Source organism: Arvicanthis niloticus, chromosome 1 (assembly GCF_011762505.2).
Source record: "Arvicanthis niloticus isolate mArvNil1 chromosome 1, mArvNil1.pat.X, whole genome shotgun sequence".
NCBI lineage: Eukaryota > Metazoa > Chordata > Mammalia > Rodentia > Muridae > Arvicanthis > Arvicanthis niloticus.
The window spans coordinates 112,843,291-112,869,525 of NC_047658.1; the positions used below are offsets into that span (position 1 = coordinate 112,843,291).

General features: G+C 37.8%; 1 protein-coding gene across 4 annotated transcripts in view; it reads right to left on the reverse strand.

Annotated features, from left to right (window-relative positions):
• Positions 1 to 26,235, reverse strand: part of Kdm2a (lysine demethylase 2A) — a 74,560-nt gene that overhangs the window by 38,142 nt on the left and 10,183 nt on the right. For all 4 annotated transcript variants that reach the window (XM_034495672.2, XM_076915129.1, XM_076915125.1 and 1 more), the window contains 4 exons: positions 9,644 to 9,782; positions 8,831 to 8,909; positions 8,389 to 8,435; positions 3,124 to 3,302 (listed from right to left, as the gene is read on the reverse strand). In XM_034495672.2, the coding sequence (XP_034351563.2) occupies positions 3,124 to 3,302; positions 8,389 to 8,435; positions 8,831 to 8,909; positions 9,644 to 9,782 (444 nt within the window). The remainder of the gene's footprint in view (positions 1 to 3,123; positions 3,303 to 8,388; positions 8,436 to 8,830; positions 8,910 to 9,643; positions 9,783 to 26,235) is intronic.

Consider the following 26,235-nt stretch of genomic DNA (forward strand, 5'->3'; position numbering starts at 1 on the left):
AGTCAAAGAAAAAAGAGGAGGGGAAGAACAATGAAGGATGGACAGACAGAAAACACAATAGACTGTATAATGGTTAAGGGCACTAGGTGTTCTATACCTAGCACCCATATTGCAGCTCACAACCACCACAACACAAAACACTTGGACCAAACACCCATACACATAAAAATAAAATAATTAAAACAAAACAACAGTAACAATAAAAAATAAGAGCCAGACAGTGGTGGTGCTCACCTTTAATCCCAGCACTCTAGGAGGCAGAAGCAGGTGGATCTCTGTGAGTTTGAGGCCAGCTTGGACTACATACAGAGTTAGTTTCAGGACAAGGCTATGCAGAGAAATCCTGTCTCCAAAAAAACCACACCAACCAACCAACCAAACAAACAAAAAAAACTAAAAAAGCCAAACCTAGGGATACTCAGAATAGTACAAGGTAGACTTCATATATGGTTTTAATGTTCCATATTTTTAATAATCAAGCTCTATATTTATAGCAATCATCTTTAAATTACAATTTTAGAACTATTATAGAATACATTTATAAAAAACGTAACTGTAATTCTCATGTTTTCTGATGTTTTTTGAGACAAAGCTTACTCTGTCTAAAGGCAATCCTCTTGTCTCTACCTCCTAATGTTTTTGTTTTGTTTTGTTTTAAGATTTATTTATTGTGAGTACACTGTTGCTATCTTCAGACACACCAGAAGAGGGCACCGGATCTTGTTACAGATGGTTATTGAACTCAGGACCTCTGGAAGAGCAGTCAGGGCTCTTAACCGCTGAGCCATCTCTCCAGCCCCCTTGTCTCTACCTCCTAAATGCTGGGAATAACACACAAGGACCATCAGGCTTTGGCTTCATGTTTCCTTTTACTGAATTCTTTATTAAAAATGAACATTATTAAAAATGATTAGTGGCATAAACCATTATCTTAGCACCTGGGGTAGGTGTATTTATGGTAACTAATATAGGAAAGATTCTTGTCATTCTTGTGGGAAAGAAGCCTATTTTCATGAAAATCTCTGCCTTTAGCTGAATATCTGGTCCAATAATACACAATGACAAAAGCTGGGCATAGTGGCACATACCTTTAATACCAGCACTTGGGAAACAGAGCAAGCAGATCTCTGAGTTTGAGGCCAGCCTGATCAACATAGTGAGTTCCAAGAAAGCCATAGCTACACAGAGAGAACCTCCAAAAACCTAAAGAAAAAACTAAAAACAACAACAAAAAATATACACTGACTCATCAAACTAGCAAAATACTGAGTTATTTTTCTCTTTGCTATATAGACCAATAAACTATAGTCATAATACTGGAAATTACCAGCTGTACTCTATGTAGAGTGAACATATTACTAGCAAATACCACATATTAATTTTAGAAAGCAAAGATCTTCTTTAGACTTCCATGTAGCTGGAATCACCATACCTGGCTAGAATTCATATTCAGGAATTAAGGGAGAAGAGACTTCAAAAGATATAGGTACATGTCAAAAGTGAAGCCAACTCCACTTCCTGAACAGCTTTCCTAACAGAGTAGACAGCCAGTACTTTACCCAAAAGATAGATAAAATGAAAATTAACTTTAGGATAGTAGGGTATCAAAAACCAATGAAACCAACCCATTCATCACTACTATTTACCTACTAAAATCTACAACATATTACATAAAATTCTCATCTAGCGAAGTGGATAGATTGGGGGTGCAAAAATTCACCTTGCCCTAAACAAAATTTACCTTAATTTTTGTTCTTTATTTTATTTTTTGCTCGGGTATCTTTTATACAGCTCAGGCTGTCTTGGAACTAGCTATGCAGACCATGCTGTCCCAAAACTCAAGAGATTCCCCTACTTCTGTCTTCTGTGTACTAGGATTGAAGACTTATGCCACCAAACAAAGCACACATTCCCAAACCTAACCCAATTAATTCCCTTAAGTTCCTTAGCAAGCACAAATCCATAGGACAGAAATTCTTTTAAGGCAGTTTCCCAGTAACATTTTAAGATTCTTATCTATCATTGAAAGACCAAGTTCCCAATTGAGTTCTTGGTGGTATGAATCAAAATGATTCCAATGAAAATGAAATGATTTTGGAAAATGAATTCTTCTAAAAATGAAAGTTACTGTTATCCAATGCTCTTTCCCACATTTAGCTTAATCTTGGCATGTACAAAGCTATAAAAAATTTTCCAATATAAAGACCTTCTATTAAAAATGAGAATGTAGCTCCCTGCCCTGACCACCTACAACAGTAAAGAGAGTTGGCTATGTCCCTTGCCAGCTCCAGAGATCAGGCCCTGCACTTCATCAATGCCTGTGGTTACCTGCAGTAGTCAGTAATTAGGAGAGTTGAACCCAAGGGCTTGAGATCAAGGACTAGCCCTGCTTCCTCACTGACAGGTGAGCCAGCCCTGAGGATATGAGTGAGAGAGCTGATCTATTCTCTCACGGGCTGCAGCATTTGGGAGAATGGGCTCCTCACCCTGACTGGGCAGAGCAGGCCAAGGGCATGAGAGCAGGAAAGCTGACCCTGCTTCCTGATGACAGCATTGGGTGGTCTAGCTAGAGCAGTGCTAGAGAAAGCCTGCACACTGACGAACTCAGCTACCACCCAAGACCAGATTCAGGGCTCTGAGATGGCCCAAAATCTTTACCATCTGCTAACAGATGGGATTCATAAAAGGGCCAGTCCTGCTGATTTAATGGTGCAGGATCTCTATGACACAGGGAGACAACAAGATAGCTGGGAGAAGTCCTGGTGAAGATCCAATATTGATGGTGTCACAGAAGCCGGAGATCTTGAAACAGACAAATGACTTATTGCAATGAACATTTGTAAGTGAAAATGTGTGGACAGAGGAATATACTATAGAACACACTGTGGCTGTGACATACTACAGGTTCCACAATAAGTTTTCTTTGTCATATTTTGTTTTTTTTTAGAAGGGAGGTTGCAAGGGTGAAGGGCAGATATGAGGAGATGGAGAGATGAGTAAGACTGGGGTTCATGATGGGAAGCACACACACACAAATCAGTAAGTTTAAGAACGGAGGGAGGGAGGGAGGGAGGGAGGGAGGGAGGGAGGATAGATGTATGTGGGAAAATGATAAAGACTAACCGTAGAAGGCCGCTGCACCATATTCTCAAGCCTGGTATGGCTAAACTCTAGGCTGATAACATTATAGAGTTTTTCTCGCTCTTCCTCTGGAGTCTCATAGTATCGTGTCCATTGTGCCATGGTCATTTCAATCCCCTTCTGTGTGTTCACATCCATGACATCCACCATCCGACGACTCCCTACATGAAAAGGAGTTTGATTAAGCCAAATTACTCTTAAATATATTAAGTAAACAAACCACAAGTCCAAATTAAGAAACTATCCTTTCTTAAGATAATTAGTAATACTCAAGGAAATTACTTGAGAAGGATAATCATAATCACATCAGAGAATGAAAAGGACAACAGGTGCAGTTAAAAATACTCATCAGTCCCTAGGCCATGTTTACTATACTATCAAGTGCTGGTTCTCTTATTCAGTACCTCACTTAACCCTACAATTCTACATGATAAATGTCAGTATTTATTTCATACATGATATAACAGGTATAACTTGCAAAACAAAAGACTTACTGAGATACACTGTTTCAGTAAAGGTTTAAAGACTGATCTAATCTGTCTCAAGAGTATGAATTAAGAGTTGTGCATGGTGGCATACGCCTTCAATCCCAGCACTTGGCAGGCAGAGGCAGGTGGATCTCAAGTCCAGCCTTGTCTACAAAGCAAGTTCCAGGACAGCCATGCCTCTGTTACACAGAGAAACTCTGTCTTAAAAAACCAAAAATAGGGGAAGGAAAAAATAAAATAGAAAAGAAATGTGAGTTAGTGAATACCAGTTTAAACTTCTCTATTTTCAGTTCGTTTCTCCTATCAATAATTTTTAATATAAAACTTCTTTACATTTAATCCATATTTACAGTCTGATAAAATTACTATGTAAACACAGTGTCAGTCTTCTTCAAACATAATAACAACAAAACACAGTATGCTGCTGAGTGTGTTGGTGCATACCTTTAATCTCAGCACTCAGTAGGGTGGGGCAGGAGAATCTCTATAAATCTGAGGCAAACTGCTCTCTCTACACAGTTCCAAGCCTATGACACACAGTGAGATCCTGACAAGAGAGGCAATGAGCAAGTGCTGCCCAATGTTTAAGACTAAAGCTTACTAAATAAATATACCAGGTAGCAGAAGGAACAAAGCTATATGCTAAAAGGTTAAAATAGTTCCAATTCCATCACTAGATGAATGAATAAACAAAATATGGTAAATTATACAATAAATGGATATAAAAAGAATGAAATCACACAAACGAACATGGAAAGTATGCTATGTGAGAGAAGTCACAGATGAAAGGCTACTATTATATAATTCTAGATATGTGAAACACAGATTAGATAAATCCTGATCTAGAAAACATGAGATCAGTGGTTGCCAGAGGCTACAGGGAAGAATGAGAAATGAATGATTGCTTAACAGACTTTTGGGGGATAAACTCTAATAGTAGATAGTGGTAATAGCTGTACAGTGAACAGGAATTAAGGTCAGGTTGTCAGGTTTTTTGGCAAGTACTTTTAGACACTGAGCCATCATCCCAGAGAATTAACTGTCCATATATTTACCTCTATTAAGTTTTTTTTTCCTACTCTCTCCCTTCCTCTCTTTCTTCTAATATTCCCAAAATATCATTAGTCTACTTGATGCTATCTATCCTTGTCATCTCTTGTTTGTGTAATGTTGCTGTAACAAAATATTAGTCTCATGGTCCAGGGTGCCTGAAACTCATGTTCATCTTGCCTCTCAAATGCTGGGATTTTTTAAGAATGTAAGCCATACTTGGTATATATTTACGACAGCTTCTTTTTAATCTTACTGCTTTCTCTGTGTGGGCATTCTCTGAATGTATGCCATTGTACCACTATGCCATTTTAGTTTTTTTTTTTGTTTATCTGGAATTTTTTTGGGGGGTGGGGCGGTGGGTTTCAAGACAGTGTTTCTCTATGTAGCCCTAGTTATACAGGAACTCATTCTGTAGACTAGGCTATCCTCAAAAAACTCAAAGATCCAACTTCCTCTGTCTCTATCTCTGCCTCTAGAGTGCTAGGATTAAAGGTGTGTGCAGCCACCATAACCACCAGGCACCTACCAGTCCGTTGTGTTTGTTTTTTGAGATAGGGTTTCTCTATTATGTTCTCCCTGTGCCACCACATCTGGCCTTTTAGCAGCCTTTTAAGTCCTACGAAGTCACTGGGATCAAATATAAGGTCACTATAACAGCTTAGAGAGACAGTATAAAAACAGCCCCCTGCTCTTTTGTCATACATTTTGATAGAATCAGAAATCTGCAATCATAGCACAAGTGTCAAATATTTAAATGACAAGACTTATCCTGGCTCCTTAAAGCTATGTGTTATGCTTTTGAAAAAACATGCACATCTGCATGGTGAGGACTGGAGTATGTAGAAAAGTGGTTATTACTATAGTAAAACCTGAAATTAACTTTATTGTCTGAATCTTTCCTTGGAAGTTACAAGCCTTCAACAGAATTCCACAATAGTTATGTCAGATAGACTCTGTCAGGGCAATAATCAAGTAAATGGAGAATGTTCTCATCATCTTCCCAGAATCCTCTCTTACATGAGTCTGTACTTTAAAGTCATCATAGATGACTCTTGCGGAGGTCACTGGTGAACCACAACCAATAAGAATATAAGAATATCTAAGAAGGGAGCTAGAGAGAGTTTTGGCAGTAAAGAACAGGGGCTCCTCTTTCAGAGACCCAAGTCTACTTTCAGTACCTGCAGCCTGAGCCACCCCACGTTTGGGGGCCAGAAATGTTGAGAACTGCACTACCCCACGTTTGGGGGCCAAAATGTTCTGGGCCGCTCTGTCAATGTTTGAACCCGCACTGCCAAAAGCCTTGGGGGCTAAATTGTTAGAGCCTGCACTGACCCAAGCTGCTCCAGTCCACAGATCGGGGTTTAGCAATTGAGAGAGTGAGGACACCAGAGTGTGATTCAATCCTGTTTATTCTTCAGTCTCTCTTCTTCTCTCCAACTCCCAAGTCTTGAGTTCCTAGTCCCTAGTTCCTAGTCCCTAGTGCCAAGTTCCATGTTACTTCTTTTAAGTGCTAAGTGCCTAATGTCTAAATCTAAGTTCTTCCTCCAAGTGCCTAATATCTAATAATCCTTTTTCCAAGTTTTCTAGTCCAAGTGTCTTCTTCCTCAATGCCTAATTCCTGACTCCAAGTTGTACTCCAAGTTGTACCCTCCTAATGCCTAATTCCTACTTCCAAGTTGTACTGCCCAAGTTCTTCCTCCAAATTGTACTTCCGAGTGCCTAATAATCTGTTCCCAAGTTGTACTCTAAATTGTTCTGTCCTGAAGTGTCTGATTCTCTGTTCTCCAAATTGTTCTGAACTCTCCTGTCTGCCTCTCGCCTTTTATATGTCTCACTTCTAAGCCACGCCTCTAAGTCATGCCTTTAATCATGCCCTTAGGTCTTGTCTCTAAATCTGATCTCTAAGTCACACCCTTAAGCCACACACCCAAGGGAAAATCCTGGGTATCTAAAGCAAGATGTTATCAGAGTGTGCTCAGCTGTTGCAGGCTAATGTAATCAAGTCTCTTATCAGGGTATATGGCTCAAGATGGCTGCAAGGATGATAGCCACCTTCTGTCGGCTCCCCACAAGTACCCATGTGAGGTGGCTCACAACTACCTGTAACTCCAGAGGATCCAACCCTTCTTACTCTGTGAGCACGTGTATTCATGGAAACATAAACACACGCACATACATGTATCACTAAAAAATAAGTCTGCTAGGTGTGGTGGTGGCCCACAACTTTAATCCCAACACTCAGTAGATCTGAGTTTGAGGCTGGCCTGGTCTACAGAGGGAATTCAAGGACAGCAGCCAGGGCTACACAGAGAAACCCTGTCTTATGAAACAAATAAAATAATCTTAAATACCAACACAGGAAGCTCTGGCTGTCTACTGCCTTATGGATCTAGGAAATTACGTTACTGAAGGTTGACTAAGAAAGAAATGAAAGTCTGAAGACATAACCCAGTTGCTAAAAGAAGTTACCTAGCGTAGATCCCTGGATATGATCCCAGCTCGACATAAGCTGGGTATGGTGACAAATGCTTGTAGCTGAAGCACTCAAAAGGTGGGGACAGGGGCTGGAGAGATGGCTCAGTGAGTTAAAAGCACTGGCTGCTCTTCTGAAGGTCTTGAGTTCAATTCCCAGCAACCACATGGTGGCTCACAACCATCTGTAATTTGATCCTATGCCCTCTTCTGGTGTGTTAAGGGTCATATACATAAAATAAATAAAATTAATCTTAAAAAAAAAAAAAAAAAAAGGCAGGGAGAGGTAGGTAATTAATTTTAAGGTCATCCTTGGCTACACAGTGAGTTTGAGATTAGCTTAATATACTTGAACCTCTCTGTCTAGAAACAACAACAAAAATAAGTGATAAGTAAACTTTTTAAAACAATAATGTATTTATTTTTATTTTATGTACATTGCTGTTTTTACTGGAATAGGAGTTACAGACAGTTGTGAGCTGACATATGGGTGTTGAAAATTGAACCCAGGTCCTCTGGAAGAACAGTCAGTGCTCTTGACTGCTAAGCCATCTCTTTCCAGCCTGTTAAGTGACGTTCTACAATGTTGAGTACTCACAAATGATCTATCCTAAAAGAGTAAGGATTTTGATCACTCAATAGATTTACTGATCACGTAGTCCACAAGTTATGCTAGGTACCAAGAAATACATGTATCTAGGTGCTTAGAATGTAACACAAGAGCATTAGGGCATGAGTAATACTGGGATCAGAGAATTAAGACTGTCAGTGACTTTCACCTCTCAAAATTGAGCAAGATTATCCAGCAGTCTAATAGGGATTGAAGTGGCCAAAAGGTGGTGCTGTCCAAAGTAAGAAATAAAACTATTGTATTCCATAGAAGAGTCAGAAGAGCTCCTTTTGCTCATGTTTGTTGGAAACACAGAAGACTTTATACCATTTTACTGTATTTTCACAGAATATAACAGTTATCTTCCATGCCTAGGCTTTAGATGAACTAAATTAAAAAGAAACTTTTGCTTTTTTTTTTTATTTCCCCTGAATATATATAGTAATTTCCTATCTCCTGCTTATAGAGTTGTTTTTAAATGTCCTTTGAGGAAAATTCTGAGCAATTCTAAATAAATAAATAAATAAATAAATAAATAAAAAATCAAACAATTCTAATAAAACATATACTTTAAGGTTCTTAAACCTCAAAGATGAAGAGGCAGACCAAAAGTTTGTTACTTACCCACACACATTTTGACATCATTCACTGTGAAGTCTGGATCTGGCATCCTATGAAATAAACACCAGTAAATGAAAAGCACTACTTCTCTAGTCAGTGTGGATCTGGAAAGTATGAAACACTTTACAAAAACATCAATTTTCATGTTTAGGTTTAAATACTTTTTGAATATAAATGATTGTATTTTACATAGGAATAAATCCGAAAATGTTAGCAGCAATTATATCAGACTGATAGATTCAAGAGACTTAAACTTCTTTTAAGCTCATGTACATTTTTCATTTCTAGGTATATGAATCACTTGTGAAAGAAACATATTTTCACAAAGTAACTAGAAGTTATTTTCAATTACCTACTGTTCTGGGTTCTCAAGATTGCCACTGTCTGAATCCCTGAGTATAAAAGCCATTTTGCAACCATCTCAGGCTAGGATCAGAGCACTTACTTTATTCCAAGTCCATCAGAATTCTTGAAAATGAGAGGGTCTCTCAAGCCACCCCGCTGGATATACTCTACATTAAAATCTGAAACCATGGGGAAAAAAATTAGAAAAAAAAAATCATTGAAAAACAATTATAAAAAGAATTTTAAGTAAAAAAGTGCTTATTGTGTTTGTTACTCCGTGCATACAATGTTTATATTTCTTAGTAAATATGGAAAGTATATTGAAAATCAGGGCTTGTAGGCAGTTGTGTTAACAAGTCACTTCATACATCCTAATTAGAAATTATGTCTCTTAACAGGTAAAATAATCTAAATATTATACATCCAATTTTTCTATAGTTTCCTAAGGGCCAAGGCCACCTAACACATAAGGAATCCAACATCATAAAAGAGATTTCATTGTACTTTTTTTTGTTTTGATATCTTTCTCCCTCTCCTTCTATCCAAAGTCTCATGTAGCCCAGCTGGCCTTTAACTTACCATTACATGTACTTATACATACATTATAACTTATACAGATTATTCCTGATCCTCCTGTTTCTGTCTCCAAAGTGTAATGATTACAAGTATGTGCCACCATACCTATGCCATTTATAATTAGACCCAAGCCAAGAAATCAGAAAAAAGAAAAAGGTCTTTTTCCCAGTAATATTCTTATTCTAATAAAAGATTACTTCAAATTTGGCAGAGAATGAGCATTGTGAGACAAAATAAATATCCTCAACAGGTAATATCTTAACATTGTACAGATGCTAAAATCTCAAGTTAATGACTCTTACAAGGAGTTCAGGGTCTGAATCAAAATGATACTAACCTTTTCCCTCCATAAAAGTAACAAAATTGGCATTATATTTGTTAGTATGAAGCTTCTCTTCCAAGTCAAAAGTTCTTTTCCCTTCAATTTCATCATCTGAAATGCCATCATCTTCATAGCGACGTCGCATGGTACCACGCTGGGGGGAGGGGGGGAGGAAGAGGATATAAACATAAAATCATGCATTTTGTTCTTCTTCTCCACCAAGCAGTCAGTGCTCCCTATGTGGAGAATGTGATGTCCAGTCTTAGTTGCTAGTTCAAAGCATCCACTTTCCTTTCTCCAAGATCAAGATTAGCTGATATTCTCAAAATGCACAAAATAGAACAAAGTTGTAATAAACCACCGGGCTTCCAACCTGTGAAGTTTATAAGTTTTTTTGTTTGTTTTTGAGATAGGGTTTTTCTGTGTAGCCCTGTCTATCCTGAAATTCTTTAGATCATAGTGGCCTAAAACTCAGCTGAATTTTATTTCTGCTACCTCTTTAAGCCTAAAGATATAAATTCACAATAAAAAAAAAAAAAAACAAAAACAAAAAAACAAAAAAAAACCAACTCAGACCTATAAATACCTATCATAGCCCCTGAGAGTGAGGACATTTAAAGACATTCAAATAAGGTCTGGAAAACTAGATCAGTGCTTTAAAGTTGCATACTACTCTTTCAGTTTCTAGTACCCATTTTTGACAGCTCACAATTGCCTGTAACTCTAGCTCAGAGTCTGATGGGATGCCACTGTTGTTGTAGAATAGCACTCACATGCACAAATTCATATGTATACACACACCTCACCTCCATATAACTAAAAGTAAAAATATTTTGAAAATGAATACATCATATTAAAGAAACATTCAAATATAAAGACAAATTTTTTCATTGAAAGGAAATTTAAATTTATAAAATAATCTCAATAGTAGCCTAAATTAGAGGTAGGTGAGATGGCTCAGCATTTAAAGAGCAAGCACAGGGGACCCAATACCCTATTCTAGAGGCACATGCAGAAACCTATGCTCATAGACAATTAAAAGTAAAATTCCTTTATAAAAATAGCATAAATTAAACACTTAAATTAATAGACCAACCCTATTTTTCTTCATATCAAGAAGGCTAAACAACAAAATGCTAACTAGAAGGCTATCAATAGAGCTCTAAAAATGTCTATCCAAAGACAATATACAAATTGAAAGGAACTCATGAAAAGATGTTCAGTAGAACAACAGATGCAAACACACCAAACTATTTTATACACACCATGATAGAGGTCATCATCATGAAAGGCAATGTAAGTATGGAAAAATCCATCTCTATACATCACCTATTATTACTTAGCAACAAATGACATGTGCCACAATGAGAAGACCTAAAGCTAAGTAAAAGAATCCAGATATGATTTCATTTATATGAAATGGATGAAACTGGTAAATCCATTCAGCAGATTAGTTGTCAAAGGTCAGTTAGGTCAAGTGACTTTTAATAGTATGCTAGAATTAGTATTGGTGTTCACACTCAGATAAGCAGGGCCAGCCCCAATGTTGAAGAAGATGGCGAGTCAGTACAAGACAGACATGTAAAATTATTGTATTAAAATTAACAGGAATTGTCAAAGGCTACACATAAACCAAGTAGGAGAACATGCTCATTCACTCAGTACAACTTTATCATCTGTTAGGTTCCAAGGACTATGTGCAACAGATTGTTACTTGGCTGCAAATGTTTTCTCCCCCTCAACTACTGGAATTTTTAGTTTGTGTGTGTGTGTGTGTGTGTGTGTGTGTGTGTGTGTGTGTGTGTGTGTAGTTTGTGTATGCATATATGTGTGTGTATACATACATACATACATACAGACATGAATACAGGCCTAGCTGGCCTCAAACTCAAGATACTCTTTTCTGTCTCTGCCAATATTGCATTTGTTCTATTAAAGTTTGGTCAAGTCAACCTGAAACAAGTTAGATCAAACCCTGCAGCAGACACTGACAGTATGACAGCATGGCCCTGGGTTCCATCCCAAGCATGGTTTAGGAAAAGTCAGTGATGCAAGTACACTTCCATACAACATACTAATCTTCCTAATCTATAACCTAAGCAAAATTATATACAACCTATAATCTATAATCTACAAACTGAAAACTAAGTATTGAAGAAGTCAGTCATCATGCTGTTATCACAATGAGCACTTTAATATTTTCTGCCACCTTGGAGCTGGCATTAGGATTACTGTCCTTACCATGAATTTACAGACTATCTTGGGTCACGGAACATTTAAGGGCCAGGCATGGCAGAACATGTATATAATCAATACCCAACTTTTCACAGGCAGAGCACATCAAGTATTAGAGCAGCCTCAGCTACACAGTGAATACAATGCCAGCCAGATAGACACATCAAGACCATACTTGTTTTTTTCTTAAAGCAATATTTAAACAATGGCTCAAGTTGTAGATCTCTTGTTCTATTGGCACAAACATGTTGGCCCACATCAGAAAAACTGAAACAGAAACTGCACGTGGTAAATAAAGGCTGCATGTGGTAAAAGGCAAAACCTGTCTTCACCAGCAGTTAAATCCACATAGCTGAGGATACCCAGAGAGCTCAACAACAGTCTCCCAGAACGTGTACATACACACACACATACACACACGGGACGGGGCGGGGCGGGGCGGGGCGGGGGCACATGCTGAGACTATAGAGTTAAAAAAGACCAATACCTGCTGGAGAGTGGAAGGGAACTTAATTTGAGTACAGCAGATTCTTAAGAAGTGAAGTAACTCTGTATAGTACTATAGTAATAAATTGGTTAAAAGCCACAGAACTCTATATAATAAATACTTGCTGTGAACTTTAGTTAGTAACTTGTTATCAGGGTTGGAGAGATAGTCCAGCTGGTAAAATGTTTTCAGTATAAACATGAGGACTGAAGCCATGAACACAGAAGAAAGATAGGCATAGTGGTGTGAATCTGTAATCTCACACAGGTGACCTCTGGAGCTATTTACCCAACCAGTGAGTTAGTTCTAGCCAGTGAGGTACTCTTGTCTCAAATACAAAAATGATGGTCCCTGAAGAGTAACAACCAAGGGAAACTTCTGACTTCTACACATACACATATACAAACCCACATAAAATGGAACACACATACACAATTTATTCTTATTAGCCTATCAATTCTAACAAATGTACCAAAGGAATGGAAGAATCTTACTAAGGATAACAGAATGGGGAAACTGTACTTCCTGCTCCATTATTCAACATGCCTGTAGTCCCAGCATTTGAAAGGCTAAAAAATAAAAATTAAGAGTTCAAAGTCAGACACTGGGGTCCAAAGGACCTGGGTTTAAAATTCCAGCACCTACATGATGGAAGCTAACAACTGTCTGTCTAACTCTGGTTATAGAGGATCTGACACCCTCTTCTGGCTTCCTGAGGTACCATAAATGAGCAATGTATATACACACATACAAGACTAACAGCCATAATTATAATAAAAATAAATTGAAAAAAAATTAAAATAATAAGCTTCACAAACAAAACCAAAAAACAACTTGGGGTCTGAGGGTATGACTCAATGGTATATCAACTTGCCTACCATGCACAAAACCCTGGGCTCCATTTCCAGCAACACAGCAAATAGGGTTTATTAATTTGAAAAAGTCAGTGGCAAGGGAAGGAGACACAAGTATGAAACATTTTAAGCTTCACTGTCTGTGTAATATCTATCAAAACACTTCAACTCTGCCACTGTACAAGAAAGCAACACAGACATCATACCAATTAAAGAACATAGCTTATATTTATTGGATGTTGAGATTTCAATGTCTATCAGTTTTCATGCCACAAAATACTAATTTTCCCACAACCATTTCAAAACCTAAGAAAGAATTTAAATATATGTACAAACATTTGTGGTGGCATTAAACAGAATCATTAAAGGAGAGAAACCACCCAAATACCCATCAGCGGATGCATAAATAAACAAGATGTGGTTTAGCTGTACAGCAAGTATTCAATCAAAAAAAAAAAAAGGAATGATACTCCTAAGTGAGCCACAAACTCCCGCGGCGTCAAAGAAACTAGGCTCTAAATATAAATGATATAATTCTACTGATCTACTGATATAAAATATCTGTACTAAATATCCTAATAAAGGGAGTTATCCAAGATACTAAGTTTCTTTTCAAGATGCTTAGAAATTGATGGTTAGTTTTGTTTGTGAAGTTTTTGTTGTTGTTGTTGTTCTGGAGACAAGGTTTATACACTTTATAGATTTGTATGTAGACCATACCATACACTAGCCTCCAATTCAAGAAATCTGCCTCCCTCTGCTCCTGAGTGTTAGAATTAAAGACATGTATCACCACACCTGCACTACAAAATATTTTGAATTTACAAAAACATTACTGAGTTATACTGTTAAAAATAGTTGTGACTTTTACTTCTATTTTTTTCTTGTTTGCTTGTTTTTCTTTTCTTTTAGGGTGGGGATGGGGTACATTGAGACAGGATTTCTCTATGTAACCTTGGCTGTTCTGGAATGCTGTTGACCAGGGACCCCTGAGCACTGGGATTAAAAGCACACATTATCATGGCCATCACAACTGCTAATGCTTACCTACTTTCAAAATTCTGATTTCAAGGCCAAACTAGTTTGCATAACAAGCTGCAGCTCAGCCAAGACTATATATAGCAAAATAAAAAGATAAGAAAAAACTTATTTTAAAAAATCATTCTATTTGGTTGGCTTCACAAAAATCAAATGCCTAGCCAGTTTTGTTTTGATTTAATGGTTGAAGCTTCCACTATGATAGATTATAAGAACCTAGAGTCAATAGTCAAATGTAGTGCAAAAGCCTGGACTGAAGGGGTTTGGGGGATAAGAGCTTTAAATTTTTATTTAGGCCATATGTAGTAGTAAACACCTGAATCTCAAGAGTTGGAGGCCAGCTTGGTCTATGTAATTGAGACCTTTTCTCAAAAAACAACAAAGACTTATTTATATTTAGTACATTGAAAAATTCTGATCATTAGTTATTATAAAATGGCAATTCCCTTAGTTATGACAAAATTTCTGGCAAGATTATAACCTCATTCTTTGGCAAGAAATTCTGTAATAAGCCATGCATAGTGGTATACACCTGTAATACCAGCACTTGGGAAGCTGAGGCAAGGGATCAAGAGTCACTAAGTGAGAATTAGAGTAATGGCTCAGTGGTTAAAGAGGGGTGCTGCTTTGTAGAGGACTTGAGTTTAGAGCCCCTACACCAACATGGTAGCTTACAATCATCTGTAACTACAATTATACCTTTAATCCTAACACTTGGGAGGCAGAAGCAGGTAGATCTCTGAGTTCAAGGTTAGCCTGGTGTACACAGCAAGTTTCAAGACTATGTAGAGACCTCCTGTCTCAAAAAACCAAAAAACAAGAAATATTTAAATACATTGTTCCCCTAACACTTGAAAACTCAAGGTAAAGCATATACAACCACTGACCTTTGCTATATAGATGTAAGAGTAAAAAACTGAGAGGGTACAACATTACACAAATTTGGATCTGGACTCTTCTTTCTACAGCAAAGCACCAAGTTTGATGATAAGATAAGTGGTAGTGCCTATAATCCCAGCACTTGGGAGGGAAAAACAAAGAGGATCAGGATGTTAAGGGTCAGCCTTGGCAACATAAGAGCCTTGGTTGGTTACAAAGGAAATTGATTAAAGTTGAGGTTTCATGCATCCATATATATGCATATATATGCATATATATATATATATATATATATATATATATATATATATGCATGCTTTTGTATTCTGAGACACAGTTTCTTTCATGTAGACTCAAATTCTTTATATTCTTGTCCTCCTGCCCCATCTACCAAAATCTGGAGCTAGTGAAATATATAGTGAACAGCACAACTCTAAACTGTTCAAACAAGCAACAGAACCAAAACTGAAAAAAAAAAAAAAACAAAAAAAAAAAAAAAAAACAAAAGTAAATACGACAAGCAATTTCGGCCGGGCAGTGGTGGCACACACCTTTAATCCCAGCACTTAGGAGGCAGAGGCAGGTGGATTTCTGAGTTCGAGGCTAGCCTGGTCTACAGAGTGAGTTCCAGGACAGCCAGGGCTACACGGAGAAACCCCTGTCGAGAGAGAGAGAGAGAGAGAGAGAGAGAGAAGCAATTTAATTATATGAAATCTTCCAAGGAGATATACTGAAGTCATTCTCCATTTTCAATATAGTAATTCAGTCAAACCTTTACTGAATTACTTTACTTTACTGAATTACAAATTAACCTCAACCCCTACTTCTGTATCCTCCAAAGGAAATCATCACTGGATAAGATGCTACCTCACATTCCTTTCACTCATGCTAAGTGTGGGAGTTTTGCCCTCTAGGCTTTGGTTCAGCTACAAAAACCAACTGAATCTTTTGTTCCACACAGCACTGGCTGTGGTTGTCCTAGAACTCACTCTGTAAACCAGGCTGGCCTCAAACTCAGAGATCCACCTGCCTCTGCCTCCTGAGTTCTGGGATTTAAAGCTTTCTCCACCATGCCCAGCTTCAACCAGCTTCATCTTGATATTCCCTTATTTAAATGAAAATTTTGACAGAGCTAGCTTAGAAAAAGTAATGTCACTTCAAAATCAATCTCCTTTGCTAAATAAAAGGCTGGGACTCATTTCCTAATGTGTACATCAGAAGTAAACAAAATACTAAACTGCTATAGGTAACTATTAAAAAAACATAAATAATACACTTAAGAATCAAGGAAATGAAAAGAACAATTTCAACTACTATCTTCCCCTCAAATCTTTCCAGGCCCAAAAGGTAGTAAGGAAATGTTTTGTTTTGTTGACTATTATATGGCATCTCTAACCTAACTACTCCTAGAACTTAAGACAAACTAACATGATAGTGAATTTCCTTAAGCTCTCATCTATTAATTGGGGACTGTGAACAAATGTGTGGCTGGGAAATCAGTTGTTAGAGTGCCTGCTTACACAGTTTTGGATTTGATCCCCAACACTGTAGAAACCAGATACAGTGGCACATTCCTGTAATCCCCAATCAGAGTTAGAAGTCAGATGATCAGAATACATGAGACTTTGTAACAAATGTATACACACACACACACACACACACACACACACACACCCCACATTTACTAGTTGAAGCTTTGTTTCTTCTTTCTAGTTTTCCTTTCTTATATAATTTGGTAAAAGAGATGTCAATACATAACAATTATTGAATTCTGCTATTCTCTGATTACTAAATATATAAAATATAGAGTCTAAGACCCAGTAATTATAGTATTTACAAAATTTCTATAAAATTATATCTTTTAGTCCTGATATGATATAAAAAAATCTCTGGCTGTGTATGTGTACATATAAAAAGGCAATGAGAGACATGGAATAAAAACACAAACTAACAGAACAGATAAAAATTAAAGAAACTAAGCTCTTTAACCTTATCCATATTATATACATTACATATTTATATGTATAGTTAAAAATCAATTCAATTTTGTAAGGCATGGTGGCATGTACCTTTAAACCCAGCACTCTTACAGAAGACTAGGGTTCAGTTCCCAACACCCACATTCAGCAGTTTACAATTCCCTTCTTACTTACTCTAGGGGATATAATGCTAGCCATCAGGACACACATGGACACATATACATACACAGGCAAACATATATATTTAAAAAAAGAGCTGAGGAATGACACCCAAGATTGACTTCTAACATGCCTAACCTGTCTTGAAAAACACACACAGGCACACACACACACTGTCTTGAAAAACACACACAGGCACACACACACTCCCCAAAGTTTAAGGTCACATAAATGTGGCCTGAGATGAATTATACCAGCTAGATTGTACAGTACTGCTAAGTAAATATGCATTTAATTCAGGAAAGGAATATTCATTTGATTCATAAGAAAAATTAAAAATAACTTTAAGAAATATGAGATGGGGCTGCACAGGCCTTTAATCCCACCTGTGGGATTATGTGATGGATCTTTTTGAGTTCAAGACCAGCCTGGTCTACATTGTTCTAGGACAGATAGAGCTACGTAACAGAGATACCCTGGCTCAAAAAAAAAAAAAAAAACAACTAAAAAGTGGTTTATGTTTGTGAATTAACCAGCCACAAAGGAAAGTAAAGGAAGTAAAAATTAAAAATTTGAGATAAGCCTTGATTGATTCATTACACGTTGTATATAGCATGCCAAACCTATTAAAAAAAATTTAGAGATTTAAGCATATCAAGTATGGAACCATGTACAAGTCGTTATCTCATGGGAAGTTGCTAGGGATAACCATGAGCTGACTCTGTAGTCCAGGCAGGAACTGAACTTGTGATCTCTTCTGTTGCAGCATCTTGCATAGCTAGGGATTACAGGTTTGCAATAATACCAAATCCAGATCAACTCCTCCACCCTAAAACAAACCAGGGTCTGATTATGTATCCTTGGCTGGCTTAGAACTGACAGTACCAGAGATCTGCCAGTGTGCATCACTCTAACTAACTAGCTTTTTCTGTCTTTTAGAAAAGACTCACTCTGTAGCCCAGGCTGACCTGAAACTCTACATATAGTATAAGATGGCCTAGACTCATGGCAATACCACCCCACCACCATCTTACCATCCCTGTCTCAGCCTTCCAGGTGCTGGAATTTTAGGGGTGAGCCTCCATGCCCAGAATAGTATTATTCTTTGTGGAAAGATACAAATTATGAACCAAGTACAACGGGGGGGGGGGGGGGGGGAAATATATATATATATATATATATATATCATATATATATATGATACACAATTGTGAAACCCACTACATTGCACACTTACTAAAAAATTACTGCACACTTATTGTGTGTGCACAATTATTGCACACTTACTAAAAACCCACTACATTGCACACTTACTAAAAACCCACTACATTGCACACTTACTAAAAAAATGTTAATGGATAAAAAACTTTAAGACACTTTTCTGAGGTCTGGCAAGATGTCTCAATGGGTTAAAAATACTTTCTGTGCAATCTTGATAACCAGAGATAAATACCTAGAACCCATTATGGAGAAAAAACCTAATTCAAAACGGTTGTCCTCTGGCCTGAACACAGCATGACATGCATGCTACTATACTCATAACACACACACACACACAAAACCTCTTTTTTTTTTTCATAAAAAATATTATCTGGGTCAAGTAGATGTAGCATGAAAAGCAAAACAACTCTCAGAACTATATAAAGTAGGCATGATAATTCATGCCTTTAATTCCAGCACTCAGGAAGTAAAAGGCAAAAGGATAAAATATTCCTGGTCGTCCTGGGCTACATAACAAGTTCAAGATCTACTTGAACTATATGTGACTGTCTCGAAGATGGAACAACAAAAACTACCACAAATGGAACATCATGATGTTATATAGAAATTCTAAAGTTAAATACACTATGGGACCTAAGTATATAATACCAAAAATACCTATCAAAAGTAGGTAGGGCCAGAATTACAAAAACTTAAAAAAATATGCAACTTTTTGTTTTGGTTTTTTAACATCTGCCACGTACAAGGCATTGTTACTACTTTGATCAGTAAGACTCATGGTTCTTATCCTCCAAATCTAGAAAGAGCAGCCAGGTGTGGTGTTACATGCCTTTAATCCCAGCATTTCAGAGGCAGAAGCAGGTGGATATGTGAATTTGAGGCCTGCATGGTCAACAGATGCATTCTAGGATATCCAGGGCTACAGAGTAAAACCCTGTCTTTTTTTTGTTGTTGTTGTTGTTTTTTTGTTTTTTTCAAGACAGGGTTTCTCTGTGTAGCCCTGGCTGTCCTGGAACTCGCTCTGTAGACCAGGCTGCCTGCCTCTGCCTCTGCCTCCCAAGTGCTGGGATTAAAGGCGTGTGCCACCACCGCCCGGTGAAACCCTGTCTTGAAAGAACCAAAAAAAAAAAAGGAAAAAAAAAATCTAGAAAGAGCAAGTGGAACAATAGTATTATTATTTTACTCTGACAATAGAAAACCCAAGTATTAAAATAATAGAAGAGAAACCTTTATCTAACAGGAATGAAGATGTTAAAACCTACAAGAGGCTATTGTAACATTTTAGCTAAGGCCTGATGCATAAGTTGAAAGAAACAAATATGGTCAACTGAGTGCTATATCATTTTCAGTTAGTAGGGAAGAGAACAGGATAATATGGTATAATGGAGAGAAACTCAATCTCAAATAAAATAACCTCGTTTCTCATCTCTGCCATTCGATAGGTGTTTAACTTCCAGACAAGTCATCATACTTCTATGAGCCATTTTCTGGTGAGCAAAATGGGAATACTATCATGTTTCTCCTCAAAAAGGGAGCTTGCCTGCGGTGGTGGCGCACGCCTTTAATCCCAGCACTTGGGAGGCAGAGGCAGGTGGATTTCTGAGTTCGAGGCCAGCCTGGTCTACAGAGTGAGTTCCAGGACAGCCAGGGCTACACAGAGAAACCCTGTCTTGAAACCCCCCGCCCCCAAAAAAAAGGGAGCTCTATGATCTAGTAGTAGTAGTAGTAGTAACAGTAACTACTACTGCTGCTATTGTTTTTCTGAGATAGTGTTTCCCTGTGCAGCCCTGGCTGTCCTACAACTCCTTATTTATAGACCAGGCTGCTCTTGAACTCAGGCCTCTGTTTCCAGAGTGCTGGGATTAAAGGCATGTGCCACTACCACCAGGCTAATATTAATTTTTTAAAAACCCATGATAAACCATGATAAAAAGAAAACACAATTTTACAATTCTCCTTATCACAGCTAGAAATGATGGCATATACCCATAATCACAGCACCCAGAAGGCTAAAAAGCAGGAGGATCACCATTAGTTGAATACCAACCAGGGCTACATAGTGATACTGAGATGCTATCTCAAAATTTAAAAGTAAACAAAAATAAACCACCATGGATATGTAGTCAACAAAATCCAAAAGAGTAAATTCTATGAACGTGATTACTTATCTATACACAGGAACAAAGAGGTAATCTATGGGTTAAGAGAGACTTGGGCATTTATCAACCACACATATTAAGTAGATAGACCCTGACTCCTGATTTGAACCAATTAATCACTTCAAAGTGGCATCCGGAGGGATTTGAGCAATGGAGATATTTTAAACTATTCTGTTTTCCAATGTTCCCCCCCCCCCCCAGTGTTAATAGAAATAGAATAGTTTTAAAATCATTTTTAATTATTCTTTTATGCGTATTTCACCTATATAGTATGTCTGTATATCATGTGTATGTCTGGTACTCTCAGAAGCCAGAAGAAACCAGAAGGTGGCTCCAGATGCTCTGTAACTGTAGTTACAGATGGATGTAACCCATCTGAGTTATGGGAAAAGAACTCAGGTTCTCTGGAAGAACAGCCAGGGCTCTCAACTACTGAGCCAATCCTCCAGCCCCATAGAAGCAGACATAGAGAAACATATGAAAAGCATTCAGTGTTGCCAATGAAATAAAAGTACGTAGAATTGATTTTAAAATAAATAACTGAAATGAAACAGAAAACATAGATGAAAGAAGTTCTTTGTATTTGAGCAGGTGATGAAATATACTTTTTAGGTATGTTTGAAATTTTCCATAGGTGGTTTTCAGAGTATTCACAACTCTAGTAGTGCACTTATAATATTAGGGATATAAGGTTTAAAAAAACACACACATAGTAATATTAACCTCACTGCCATTAAAATTTCTTTTCTCCCCCTCCCCCCACCTCCAGACAGATTCTCACTATGGGTTATCAGACTGGCCTAGACTGCTTCCTTCAACTTTCTAGTTAGGCCAACTAGGTCCCAGAATTACCACTGTGTGACACCATGCCCACTTACATTTTGTTTTTGTCCTGTGAAAAGTAAATATAATCTAATGTTTAGTAACAAGGAAAAACCTCTAGGTAATGGCAGTAAAACTTTTACAAGATTTCATATGTGTTTTTAATGATATGAAAAATTACTATAAACTGTAAAGGATAGTATGAAACTGTTATTAAGTACAAACTCATTTGTATGTATAGAAAGCAACTGGAAGGAAATAGGCTAAAATAGTAATGATGACAGAGTCTAGGATTTATTTTATTTAACTTTCATGTAACTTGGAGTAGCAGGACATACTTAGGGTCTACCTTTCAGGAGGTTGAGACAAAAAGGAGAAAAAATTACAACCTGGTCTACGTAAGTTTCAGGATAGCCAAAGCTATCAGAAGATACACAGAGATCCTATCTCCCTGGTCCCAACAACTACAAGAAATTCTAGGCCAACCTAAGGTATCCATCAAGAACCTACCCCTTAAAACCAAAACGTTCTAGTATTTATACAGCCAATATGTTTATTTTCTACTACTGAGGATGCAGGAAACAGGAAATTCTTTTACTTTCTTCAAGTCAATTTGCCAGAACATTTTGTTTATTTGTTTGTTTATTTATTTATTATGTTTTACCAAATTGATGAGTGAGGTAAAATAAGAAAACCAACAAAAACCACTCATCTTAAATTTTTTGAGTCAGGGTTTCATATATCCCAGGCTAGCCTTGAATTTACTCATTAGCTAAGGATACCCAAAAACAAACAAACAAACACCTGATCCCCTGGCTTTTACCTCCTAAGTACTGAGATTATAGGGTGTATCATATGCCCCATTCCCAAACGTTTGGCGATTTACATTACTACTATGAAGACCAAAATGACCTCCCAGAGATCTAACAGAAATTCAGTTCATGAATCTTGGTGGTGCTAAACAACTCTTATATTTTAAAATTCCCCTTTCTTTTTCTTTCCCTTCCCATGGTGTCCCCACATATTCAAATGGCTAAGACAGGCCTCAAATCTTATCCTTTGGCCACCACCTCCTCCCAGGTGCTAGGACTCCAAGAGTGTGACATTATACCCAGTTATTTTCAGTATATGGTCCATGACCACATTATCTGGGATACAGGTAGAAATAAAATGCTCAAATCTTGTGCCAGACCTAATCAGAAATTCTGAGAATGGGGAACCAGCAACCTGGATCAAGTTGCTTCCAGGTGGTTCTAATTTTTATAATTGTAAAAAAGTTCTTTCTTCTAAATAATTCCCTTTATGGGATCCATGTGGCCATTCTAATAATATATTCAGGAGAGCCCCTACTTTATGTCTGTGTTATACTCAGTCAAACTGGAACTTCCAATGGCTCACAGCACTTATGAACTAGGGAATTCCATCTACTCTGTGGCTCACAGTTAGCTGTTAAACTCCAGTTACAGCACATCCAACCAACGCCCTCTTCTGGTCTCTGCAAGCATATGCAGGCAAAACACCATACACATTAAATTTCTTTTTAAATGTTTATTAAAGTAGAATTTAAGCCAGGCAGTGGTGGCACATGCCTTTAATCCCAGCACTTGGGAGGCAGAGGCAGGCGGATTTCTGAGTTCAAGGCCAGCCTGGTCTACAGAGTGAGTTCCAGAACAGCCAGGACTACACAGAGAAACCCTGTCTCGAAAAACCAAAAAAAAAAAAAAAAAAAAAAAAAAAAAAAAAAAAGAAAAGAAAAGTAGAATTTAGGCAGGCTGCCAGGAGGTGGTACCACATACCTTTAATCCCAGCACTCTGGAGGCAAAGGTAGGTAATCTCTGAGTTCAAGGACAGCCTGGTCTACAGAGTGAGTTTCAGGACAGCCAAGCTACACAAGGAAACTGTCTTGAAGAAAAACAAGATTTTTATTTTTATTTTTTTATTTTTATTTTTTTTTTAATTTAGGCAGGCATGGTGGCTCATGCCTATAATCCCAGGACCAAAAAAGTTAAAACACAAAGTCTACCATGAGTACAAGCTTGGGCACTATTAAGAACTCTTATCTTAAAATTAAAAAAAAAAAAAAAAAGAAGGCAAGTAGGCCTGGTGCTGCTGCATGTTTTTAATCTCAGAGCTCCTGAGATATAGAGAAAGGAATGGTTAAGAGCACTGTTGGCAGATAACCTGAGTTTGTTTCCTCATGTTGAGTGTCTCACAAGACCCTGTAATTTAAGCTCCAGAGGGATTTGACAACTCTGGTCTCATCTGTGGGCTCCTGAACTCACATATACAAGGGGCTGATTTGGGTTGGAGAGATGGCTCAGCGGTTAAGAGCACTCACTGACTGTTCTTCCAGAGGTCCTGAGTTCAATTCCCAGCAACCACATGGTGGCTCACAACTATCTGTAATGGGATCTAATGCCCTCTTCTGGTGTGTCTGAAGACAGCAACAGCGACAGTGTACTTACATATATAAATAAATAAATCTTTCAAAACAAACAAACAAAAAGACCCCCAAAAAAACAAGGGGCTGATTTGAGAGAGGGTCTCTCTATGTATCGGGTCTCCCTATGTAGCTTGGCTATCTTGGAACTCTATGTAGACTAAGCTGGCCTCAAACTCAGAAAGCCACCTGCTTCTGCCTCCCCAGTGCTGACACTAAAGGCATATGCCACCACACCTGGTGTGAATATACTAAGCATCAAATGGCCATTATGTTCTTTTATATCTGTTAAAAATAAAAATAAGAGGGCTGAACAGAAGGCTGAGCTGTTAAGAGTTACTTGTTCTGATTAAAGAGGACCCAGTTCAGTTCCCAGGATCCACATGGTGCTTACAAAGGTCCCAACTCCAGTTCCAGGGGGTTTAGTGCCCTCTTCTGGCCTCTCAGGGCACCAGGCACTTACATACACGCAGGCCAAACTCTCGTACACATAAAGGAAAAATAAAAACTTTTTTAAAAACCTAATAAATAAAATACAGATTCTGGTAAGTCTAGGCACATGAAGTAGTCTATGCTATATAAACTTAACAGGAAGATCTGGCACCTGCCCACCCTACAAAAAAGCTTCCATAGGGCTGGAGAGATGGCTTGCTTAGTAGCTAAGTGTGAAGAGAGCAAATGAAGCCCTGAGTCAATGTGTACAAATAATTTAAGTCCTGAGTCAATGTGTATTGTTAACATGGCATTGCCATGTAAAGGACCCAATGCCTCAGACCCATGGGAACGACAAAGCTCCTCCTGACTCCCTAGTAAGGCTCAGAGGGATGGCAAAGGCTTCAAAGGGATGGCAAATGCAAATGTTGGTACAAACTAAAAAATGAAGCTCCCTCCTCCAATATTTACAGTCTGAGACTGCTCTCCTATACACATCTCCTACCAAGATAAGCTAACTTACCTTGCTTTGTACATTATAAAGGTGCTAAGGTTCTGGACTGTTGCATAGGTAGTGTCACTCCATCACAGGCCACCTGACTTCAACTTTTTGTGTACCTGTCCTTTCTTTATTTTATAGTAGTCCCAGTCCTGGTTCCAGGACCCAAGGCATGCTGGTATTGGTGGTCAAAAGTGTTTGCTTCTCGAAAAGTTGACCTGAGTTCAGTTTCTAGTGCTCATGCCAAGTAGCTCACAAGTGCCTTTAATACACCAGGGGATCTGATACCCTCTTCTGGCTTCTGAAAGCACATGCTCCCATGTATACATACACAAATAAATAATGCTAGAATTAATCTTAGAAATAAAGCTGTGCAGTGGTGGTGCATACCTTTCACCCCAGGCAAAAGTAGGTAGACAAGTTACACAGAGAAACCCTGTCTCGGAAAAACAAAAAAATACAAAAAAAAAAAAAAAACAAGAAAAGAAAAGAAACGAAAGAAAGAACGAAGACAACAAAAGAAAAGAAAAGAAAAGAAAAAAAATGCTTGTCAAGCATAGTGGCGTATGTCTTTAATTCTTTAGATACCTTTAAGCACCGGGAAGGCAAAGGCAGGCAGATCTCTGTAAATTCAAGGTCAACCTAGTTAATACAGTAAGTTCCAGGACAGCCACAGCTATATAATGAAGTCTTGTCTGGAAAAAAGTTCTTAAAATTAAAAATGAAATAATAATAGTACAATAAAATGCTTTCCAGAGGAAAAGTTGAATAAGCATAAGGATAATCCCTTAGCAGTCCATATACAAATTCAAATAGTCTTTGTGGAAATAGGGAGAATATGTGCATATAAGAGAAGTGTTTACAGGGGCTGGAGGGATGTCTCAGAGGTTAAGAGCACTGGCTGCTCTTCCACAGGTCCTGAGTTCAATTCCCAGGAACCTTATGGTGGCTCATAATCATCTATAATGAGATCTAGTGCCCTCTTCTGGCCTGCAGGCATATATGCAATACAGAATGCTGTATACATAATAAATAAATCTTTTTTTAAAATAAAAAAAAAAAAGAAGTGTTTACAGTTAAATTACTGTTAGGCTGAGATTGCTTTCTCCTTTAAAGTTCAAAGGAAAGATCTTGGTAGACTAGCATTCAGCTCTGCAAAACTAAAAGACTGCCAAATTAATGTCTTCAGGATGTCTTATACTTTAGTAATGCCTGTTGCTATCCAAGGAAACCATTTTCTAGTATCAAAGAACCAGGGGACCCAGACTAATTATGACAGTAAACTGGAGAACATAGCAACAGCGCAAAAGTAATGGTCTCAAGGAACATAAACACTCTCTGCCTTTCTCTAACTGAAGCCCAAAGACAGGACAAATTATCATTCCTTAGTACCCATTTCCCTT